Here is a 10364-nt window from a genome sequence, read left to right on the forward strand (position 1 = left end):
AAGTGCATACAGTAAAAAAGCAGCCAAAGTCCAAATAAAAATAGAGATACTTCTATGATTTTATTTTATTTACTTTGAGTTATTTGTATCTTAAGTATTTTTTATTTGCTTTTTAAATTTTCTGTGATTTAGATTTTTGATCTATAATTATTTGTAAGGGTGTAAAAACATAAAAGTAAACATGTTTCAGAACAATTTAACCTGACAGGAGGAATAAAAATCCCTAAATCTGTCCATTCAGCTGTATGGATGAATGGATAGATTTGAATGGATAAATTTTCTACCATCAGACGTTTCTAACTAAATAGTTTGAGCCAGTGATGGGCAGGTGAAGCCTCATGAACCTCCAAGGCTCTCCTAATTGTTCTGAAAAAGATTCAAAGCTTCAAGGCTTCAGGCTTACTATGAACAGTGAAACCTGGTGGCCAACTGAAGCCATAGCAAGAGCACAACTGAAGCACTGACGTTTCAATCCCTTGTCAGCAGTAAAAATTAAAAAACTGTTGTCATCTGACATTTTTGTTATTTTATACTAATTAATGATTACATCATTATTACATATTGAAATGAAATTTACACTTGTTGTTAGAAGACAGATACTAAGTTCTTTATTTAAAGGAGTCAAGACCTTTTTTAAAACATTATAATAAGCAAACAGACTCACCCATGCAATAAAAAACATTTCAGATTAAACTAAAGAATAATTATAGATTAGAGGATGTAGTTTTGTCTGTTCTCTTTTGCAGCCTCACACTGAAGGATTGGTAAATATTTACAGCAGCTGCCACTACCTGATTGAATCTGGGCTCAATATCACAGCCTCGAGTTTGTAAGACTGTAGCACTGACCACTAAGCTATTGCAGTCCCAAATTTTAATCTCAGAATATGTAGGGTAAAATTTTTGTTCAGATCAAATAAAAAGGGGGCACAATTATCATGCCCCACCCAAAAGGGGGCATTGAAGGTTTACATGAGGACTCACACGGGCAAGAAGCTGTAATTCTGCAACATGTGTGGGAAAATTTTAGACTTCAGCACTGGTCTGCTGTATCACATGAGAATTCACACGGGTGAAAAATTGTATTCCTGTAAAATCTGTGGGACAGTCCTAGAAACTGGTAAAGTTTAATCTTAGAATGTTTATCATGTGACATTCTGAGTTGTCACACTGAGTGGTAAAGAAATCTGAAAATAGTCAGAAATGAATCAATGAATTTTTGTTTTGCAGCCGAGAAATATTTATTGTTTTCTTTAAATAATTATCTGTAAGTGTTTGTTTGTCTTGACAGTTTCTGGAACTGATTTATGATCTAGAGCAGTTTCCCCAAAAGATATAAATTAACTTGTATGTGTAAAACATTTTCCTTTTCAATCATAAATGTATTGACAGTAAACTTTGTGTACAAATAGTATTTATCTTTTATCGTGTCCTGTTATCAAGCTGTGTTGTATAAGGTGCCATTTAAATAAAGATATTTGGAACTAAGAATATTTCTCCCTACAGGTTTTGTATTTTCTGGAATCAGTGTTAATCATCATAACTCTTCTTCAGGTTTGCTGGATCTTGCTGCATCCCTGACACTTAGGCCCACCTACACAATTATGGACATTTTTTCTGTTTATAATTTTTTAATTATCTGCCTACACAAGTTTGACCAGAAATGCTGAAATATCAATGCTGAGCCAAATTTATTAGCTCCTGTTTACAGTCTTCTCTCAATTATGAACCATTTAAGAACATGGTCAAAGTTTCACAAAAACAGGATCTAAATAAAGTAAGACAGACATCGAAACACAATTGTAAAAACAGCTAAAAAATGTTTTAAAATATGACAGAGTAGTGTGGACTACAGTTTCTGCAATGCTGTGCAGAGTTGTGTAATGTTAACATACACCAGCTGATGGTGCTCTCTGGTTGCTCCCCAAAGTCAGACCTGTGAACGAGGAGGAAATATATACTACTACTACTAATAATAATAACAATAATAAGTAAAGAAATTCTTTATTTAGACTGCAAAATCAGAAAAATAGACTTAGAAATTGTTACTGGTACTCCAGTTGAGGTGAGTGGATTGAGAAATGTTAATTGTTGAAACAAGATTACAAATCTAAACTGTTGCATTTGTACATGTAGAGAAGAAAGAAGAGCAGTGAATGCTGATTAAAGCGTTTATCTTTATTACTGAATCTAATGAACAATGACAGGGTGGCACAGTGGCATAGCGGTTAGAGCTGTTACCTCCCAGCAAGAAGGTTGCAGGATCGCTTCCTTCCACTCTCTGGGGTGGAGTTTGCATGTTCTCCCTGTGCACATGTGGGTTTACTCCCACAGACCAAAAACATGGATGTTAGGTTAATTGATGACTCTAAAATTGTCCCTAGGTGTGAATGGTTGTTTGTCCTGTTTGTCTCAATGTGTCCCTGTGAAGGACTTGTGACCTGTCCAGGGTGCCCTCGCTTCTTGCACAGTGACTGCTGGAGATAGGCACCAGCTCCCTGCGACCCAGAATGGAGAAAATGGATGGATGAACAACAACACTGTTTAAACAATAAAATATGAGTAAATCCAATCGAGGTGGGAAATTCCAAATTCCTCTCCCAACGTCAGACATTATAAAGTCATTCTGCATTGTTATCAGTCAGATTGATAAAAAATTAAATTTGTGTCAGACAGCTTGCTTCAGGTAGGAGGGGACCAGTAGAATATGAGTTTCTTTTAGTAAACCTGCCTGAGAGCAGGTTTGGTTCACAGAGCTTGTTACCATGACATGACATTTCACCTAACTCTAGGTTATTTTGGTTAATTTTCACATAACCCACTTTATAAAATATCCTCCTGGACTGGGCTGCTCCTTTCCAATCTGCAAAGACAATTACCTGGCAGTGAACAAGAGGACCTTGTACATTTCCATTAGTGTGACACTAAAGCTCCTTTTACTGTTTACCATTGTGTATGTGGTCGACGCTCGGAGTCCTGTTAATCCTAGGCTACATATATGCCACTAATTTCTACTGCAAGAGCATTAAACCTGAGAAAAAAGCACTGGATGTTTGTGATCCATGAACAATAAGCATGCATGTTCTACACCACAAAAAAAAAAAAAAAATTCAATCGAAAAACTAAAACCTGAAATTGAAAGCTTGCGTTTTATTTCAAAACTTGAAAAATTCAATCCCGTATTCAAACTAAAAATAAGTGTGACATTTTTTTTTTTCAGTTTAAATGAAATTGTGATTTAATTCTGGAATAATTTTGAATAAAGTAATTTTTAATTTTCCATATTTTAATATTTGAGGACAGAGCCTCTTGAACATCTCTCAGGGACAGCAAGAACAAGTCAGGATGCAGGAACAGGCATCATCCTCTGTGGACCAAGAGATGGCCAGGTTTTAGATTCAGTGTTAATGTTCAAGTTCATTTTAAATAATTTAAGGAGTTAATATATTTTTTGTACTGTCCCTGAGAGATGTTGTGTGTTATGATTATGAGGCTCTGTGCAGCTGCAGCCACGGTCCAGTTATGGCTCCATATGCCTCCATTTAAATATGCAAATACAGTGACTTCTTCAGCAGTGGTTTTCTGTTTGCCATTCTTTGTCAGGTTTTGTTTTGGCGGTGTGTTTCTTTTTGTATTTAGTGTTTTGTTTCTGGTTTCGTTTGGTTTATTGTCTTTGTTGTTTCCTGTTTGTTGCCTGTTTATGTCATTGTTCACTTGTCCTCAGTCAGCACTTGTTTACCTGCCACGCCTACCTCCACCTGCTCTGATTTTCACTCACCTGTGTCCACTTCCCCGAATTGCCCTCTGCTGTTTAAAACCTGGTAATTTCTTCCACTTCCTCACGGGTTCATTGTTGCTGTTTCATGCTAACGCTCACTGCCAATCTTCATGCTTTGCCTTGCCTTTTTGTTACACGCCTCAGGATTTTTGTTTATATTTCGTATCTTTGCTGCCACGTCAGCTTTTGTTTTTGTTTTCTTTTATTTTAAAAATACATTTTTCGTTTTTTGATAATGAGTCTGCACTCTGGGTTGATCTCGCTCACCAGCGTCCTTGACATTCTTCAGTGAAGCTTAGACCGGGTAACAGTGGATATTCTCAGAGTTGAATTAAAACAGTCTTCTCAAATATTTAAGCAACTACTCATTTTACATCAAATAGTTTTATTTAAGCAGTATTACTCTATAGAAATGTAATTTTGCTTTGACACTGAAGGTTTTTGATTTATTTATATATATATATATATATATATATATATATATATATATTTGTAAAGAAGGCCAATTTATAGTGATCATGACTGATTTATGATATCAATTAAAGCAGAAAACATCCAATACTGTATAATGAATACTTTCACAAGCCACTGTGTGTGTAAATGTGTCCTTAATGTGATTCCTCTCTCTGCGTGATCCAAAATTATGTCTAAGTGCAGAAAATGAGGAATTTCATAGAATGTGAGGCAGAAACTTTACTAAATAAGGTAATTATACAGAAAAAAGTACTTGGCACACTGTCCTCTGGTATTTGCTCCATGCCATGTGTTTGAAGCTGCGGTGTCAGAGCAGCACATACTCGCAGAAGTAACAAAAAGTGTAAATGGTGAGACATAAAGGTGGGAGTAAAGCAAAGGACAGCTGCCCAGCACCTCTTATCCAATAATGTTAGACACCACATACTGTACATGATTTACATCCTATTAATGTAAATGACGGAAGTGAACTGGGGGTGAAGATGTGCCAGCAGCACCTTTCTGAGACTTTACACGTGTTTAATGACATAATTACTGTAAGCTTGGTAGAACTTAAAGGCTTATTTATTAAATAGCTGATGTTAAGAAACGAGTCACTGCGCAACAAAGGTGTAGGGAAGTATGATATATTTGAGTATCGTACAGATTAGACCATCCCATATGGCTGGCAAGGCACACCTCAAGAACGACTATGAAATTCCCGACCCGTGAGCCAGGTCCATCTGAAAAGCTCTGGTTGCAAGGAACCCTCGCATGGCGATGACTCGAACTGGCACAAGCAACACACGGCTCCTCTTCAACGCTGGAGCCAGTTCAATGCAAAGTTGCCCCTTAGACAATTCACAGGTATTGTATGCACCTCAGCTGTTTGTACGCCTCACAAGTGTGCAGTCTTCAATGTTTGTTTACATCTGCATGTAACAAAAATAGAGGAACTTTACAGTTTTCATTGGATAGAGGTTGTTTTGATGATTTTTGATGGGTGTTTTAGGTTATGTTGTGTAAGATTAAATGTGGTTCAGTTTCATGACATTGTGTTCAAATGCCCCTTGAGTTCAGAAATCCAAATGAAGTCGCATGTCAGTGTATTTAGGCAAGTTTCAGTACTTTGTAGTTTGATACTGTTGACTAAAAAGGTTTGTGTGGCATCCATACATTCTTACAGCAGGTCAGAAGTGTGCATATATTTACACAGAATTTCACGCAATATTTGTTTTGATTTATCCCGACCTGAGCGTGGAACATAACGCATGCAACATTTTTGTGGGTGCACTCTGTTGATACATGAAGTCCCTGGATTTCTTTGTGCATACCCTTTTTTGTTTCCTAATCTTCTTAAACCTCCAGAGTTTTTCCAGCAACTGCCTCTGAAAATCGTCTCCTTTACACCTCTGTTAGAAACATAAAATATCGAGGCAGTGTTAACAATGTCAGTTGACTCATCCACCATCACAAAAACAAAAGGCGCTTGCTTCACTTCAAACTTCAAGTTGTTCTAAATTCTCTCTAAAGTGCTGGCCATTTAAACTGTAGTAGAAACAACACAACTGAACTCACACAACAGTGCAATATCAGAAAAATGCAAAAACTTTGTCATCTGAACTGGAAATGTTTGTTACTTTGTTTCTCTGGCACTTTGTTTAACTGGGCTGTAACCTGTTGGTAATCATTTCAACTTCATGAAACAAATTTGTTAGACTTTCATTTAAAAACCTTTTAAGAAAGCATGCATTTGAATGAATGATCATTTATCAATAAGGTCTTATTTGTGTAGGCAGTGTCATAGCATGGATGTTAGCAAGCAAGGACAATATTTGCTTTCAGACATTTCCATAATGGCAAACACTGTGACACAGGCTGGAAGGTTTGCATGAATTTAAGTATTCAGGAAAATCTTCCATCCAGCTCACACAGCAGCATCATGGAGAGGATCTTGTTGGGATTATTGTTTCTCTCAGGTATTCTAATTATTTTTTACATCGGTAAACCATTATTTTTGTTTAACACTATGGAGATGGTGTCTTGTTAGTTTGGAATCATATTATATAATCCCTAATATATTTATATTTACCTTTCAGAGTGTGTCATCCTCTCAACCTGCTTCCCCTATCAGTACCACTTTGCTGATCAGTCTTTGACCTGGACTGAAGCTCAGACCTACTGCAGACAGAAACACACAGACTTGGTCTCCATCAGAAACTCTGAAGAACTGAACCAACTTATAAACATGCTTTCATCTGCTGGTCACAGCTCTGAGGTCTGGATTGGTCTGTTCAAAGAATTTGACTGGAAGTGGTCCGATGGGTTCAACGGGACTGGGGCTGAGTACAGGAACTGGGAAACTAATCAGCCTGGTAGTATTTCAGAGCTCTATGTACTGATTGGAGGATTTGGTCGTTGGTGGGATAATGTTGAAACCAATGTATATCCATGTGTCTGTTACACAGGTAATTTATCAGATTTGACTTTTAATCTCAAGAGAATATTTGATTCTAATAGCTTACACACTTCTTCCTTCTTTAACTACAGGAACACAGCTGAATCCCAGATATGTTCTTGTGAATCAGTATATGACTTGGCCCAATGCTCAGAGGTTCTGCAGGGAGAACTTTACAGACCTGGCCACTGTGAGGAACGATGCAGAAAACCAGGCAGTCACCAGTGTGGCACAAAAGGCTGCATGGATTGGTCTTTTTAGAGGTCCAAATTTTTACTGGTCTGATGAAAGCAGCTTCCTCTTCACTAACTGGCAGAGTGGTGAAAATCAAATCAGCTCAACGACAGACATGTGTGGTGTTACATCTTTGCAGAATTCAGGACAATGGAAGTTTTCATCCTGTGAAACCAAATTACCATTTGTCTGCTACAAACCCGCTGGTGAGTGTTTTACTGCCCTTCACTGAGAGAGAATACTGCATTACATTCCATGGAATTCCTTTACAGAGACACACACACAGTTTAAAGAAAGTATTTTTCTTCCAGTGGTATGGAGGCAGGTAGTGAAGCTGAGACTGAAGATGGAAGATTCACTGACTCTGAATGACCCTGTTCTGAGAGCAAACATTATGAAAATGGCAAGTCGGAAATTGAAATGCTTACATCTCTTAGAACCCTGGATCACTCTCTAAACAAAAGCTGGTGTCCATTAATCCTTTGCTGAAATACTTCAAAGTATGAATTTTGTTTTATCTCCCAGCTCCAGGACAGACTGAAGGAGAACAGAGTGAGTGGAGTCACACTGAAGTGGAGAGGGCAGCCTGTTGAAGAAGAAACACAGACGCTTGGTTGAGAAACCAGCCAGAAACTAAACAAAGCAAAACTGTAGAGATTTAAGAATAACTAATATAGCATTTTTTCCCATCAGCATGTTTTTTTTTTTAAAAAAGAGTAGTTTATAAGCCTAAAAAACTTTTTTAAATAGACACTTGTTTGGCTACCATTAACCCAGCCTTGATATGGACTTTTTACCCTTTTCTTTTTACTCCATGCTCTATGACTGATGTCACGGCTGATAGGGTTATAACTACTGATAATTGTTTGACAGAACATCCCTTCAAAAATGACCAGACTATTTATTTAGGAACTTTTTGGGGCCCATGTCTCCATGGCTGTATAACTCCTCCCAGCTGGGACAGAAAGGATACAAAAACGAGCCGACATTTCTCTTATTCTGGTTTATTCTAGAGATAGGATTTATGGTTCTTTGAAGGGATCTAGTTCTTCTGGACCTATTCTAAGAGCTGCTTACATTTACATTCTTTTCTTTTTAAAAAGACAGCTTGAGGTAACTCGTTTTATCCAAGAAATAATCACTGGGAGGAATGATAGGATAAGATATAGATCAGAGTCTTTCCAACTTATTTTATTGGTTAGATATCTGAGTTTTAATTATTTCAAATTATTGATTATAATTTCAGTTTTACGTGTACGGTCTACATTTTAGTGTCTGACCTGCACTCATTGTTAAGTTTCCACAAGGTGAAGCCATATCCCTCTGTTTTGACAGTGGGATCACTAGTTTGGATTTACCCTTGAAAAACTGTGGACAAATAAAGCTACTTTCACCAATGTTTTTCATGCAACATTTAAAAAGGTCTTTGTAGGTAAACAAAGAACTAAGCAGGCTACAATAAAGTCACATTTGAAACAGCTTAGCTTACTTTTGTCATCAGAAAAGTGCATCCAGATGCTGCTGCATGTCTGTTGCCTCAGACTAGCCATTTAGTCTTTTGAGTCACCAGCCATTTACTTTAATGAAGCGTTTTCAATCACTGTCTCCCTTAAACTGAATTTATGCTCTGGGAGACATGAAGAAATTTGCTATACTGTTGCAGTTGAGAGAAGAAATTGACATCTTTTGTTCTTTGGTGCATTGTGAGAACTTGTTCTTGACAAACAGTCTGGGCAGAACTTTTCTCTCCTGAGTGACTGCGTTAACTATTGTGTGATTGATCCAAACTTTGTTGTGGTTGAGCCACAATGCTCTCTTTTAATTTCAAGCGCTCCACTTCCAGAGGCTGCCTGTTGTGCTAACAAGATGGATAGGTTTGAGGAGCAGCTGGCCGAGGCTGTGAGAAAATACAGCCATCTTTACAACTGTTCCAGCAAAACTTACAAAGATAGTCAAGTGTCGAAGAACTTGTGGAAGGAGATACCACAGTTATTGTGTACGGAGGAGATTGTCAGTCAGAAACTGTGGTGGTGTCTTGGTGATTAATTTGCAAAGGCCACACGAAGGGTACACTAGGAGGGGCTTTCCAGGACTTCTGCTTGCAGTTTGTGGAAAAAGGATGTCTCACAACTATATCTAACTATATATAGTTTAAATTTAGTTTCAGACACTAGGCACTGATGTGAAGGTAGTGTGGACAACTGTGATGATGTCATGTGATATTTTCACATCAGATAAACACATTGTGTTTTTCTCCCCATTGTGTCTCTACTTTATCGCAATACATTTTTACTATTTATTCATAACCAAATAATTTTTCACTCTATTTTTGTTCCATTTGTAAAGTTTTTGTTTTTATTTGTTATTATTGTTTTTAATGCGGGGATTTTTAATGTGTATTCTGTGTGCTTCCCTTTGCCTTTTATTTTGGGGCTGGTACACTGAAATGTCTTCACTGGGAGACAAATAAAGGATTATTTTATTCTACTCTATTCTCATTTCTTTCTGTTTGGAATAGAAAACAGGAGCTTTTATGTACTTATATGTATTATATAACAGCACAAAAAAAAATTGATATTGCAACTCCATTCCAATTGTTTGTAGTAAAACGCTGGTCAATCGATTTGGTTTGTTCGTGAATATCTTGACTCTAGTTTATTCACACATTTTGTCATCATTCTTCTGGATGCTTTGATTTTCCCTCTGGGATCAATAAAGTATCTATCTATGATAAAACTCCTGCCCTTGATTACATATTGATGACATTATAAAGGTAGACTGGAGTTGTCATTAAGAGTACAGTCACAGTTTTTTACTTTTGAATACTTTTATAGGCACTGTATGTGTTACTAATGTGGTCCACAAGTAAAACAGTTTTATTTTTTACAATGACAAAATAATTTGTACTTATTTTCCTATCAGATGTAACTGTGCCTGAGAAATTCTTCTGTCCTAAAAATTTCATGATTTCAGATTCTTAATCATCCACATTTTACTCTAGTAGTTCTCAAGGTTAAAAAACCCACTAAGGGATTAAAATTAGGGAGGGCAGTTTAAGAATAGACATTTGTTTTAATAAGAGTATTTGGTCTTTTTTTGCATTTTAAAATCTTTCTTGTTATTGAAAGTGACTAAGAACAGATCGGCTCATTGTTTATGGCAACTAACTCTATTACACTAGTACGTAGGACAACAATATGTTCATTTAAAAAAACAAACATAAATCATGCTTTGATGTAAAAGTAGAAGAGGTTTTCCACATGTGGTTTTATTTCAGAGCTAATGATGAATTTTTGGTTTTGTTTTGCTTTGTGATATAATGACATGGGGAAAGGAAGATCACCTGCCCAAAAGTGTATGCCTGCACATCTATGAAGAAAACTTTACACATTTGAGTTTTGATATACAGTACATGTGTGTGTGTATATAAGAGTATGTAGAC

At 36.8% G+C, this 10364-nt stretch overlaps 1 protein-coding gene across 1 annotated transcript; it reads left to right on the forward strand.

The window, feature by feature from the left end:
- Window positions 1–6172: 6172 nt before the first annotated feature.
- LOC112451052 (secretory phospholipase A2 receptor-like) lies at window positions 6173–7540 on the forward strand. The gene is made up of 5 exons (XM_025009117.2): window positions 6173–6209; window positions 6330–6698; window positions 6781–7128; window positions 7234–7325; window positions 7448–7540. The coding sequence occupies exons 1-5, from the start codon at window positions 6173–6175 to the stop codon at window positions 7538–7540; spliced, it is 939 nt and encodes a 312-aa protein (XP_024864885.1).
- Window positions 7541–10364: the final 2824 nt, after the last annotated feature.

Source organism: Kryptolebias marmoratus, linkage group LG7, assembly GCF_001649575.2.
Source record: "Kryptolebias marmoratus isolate JLee-2015 linkage group LG7, ASM164957v2, whole genome shotgun sequence".
Lineage (NCBI taxonomy): Eukaryota > Metazoa > Chordata > Actinopteri > Cyprinodontiformes > Rivulidae > Kryptolebias > Kryptolebias marmoratus.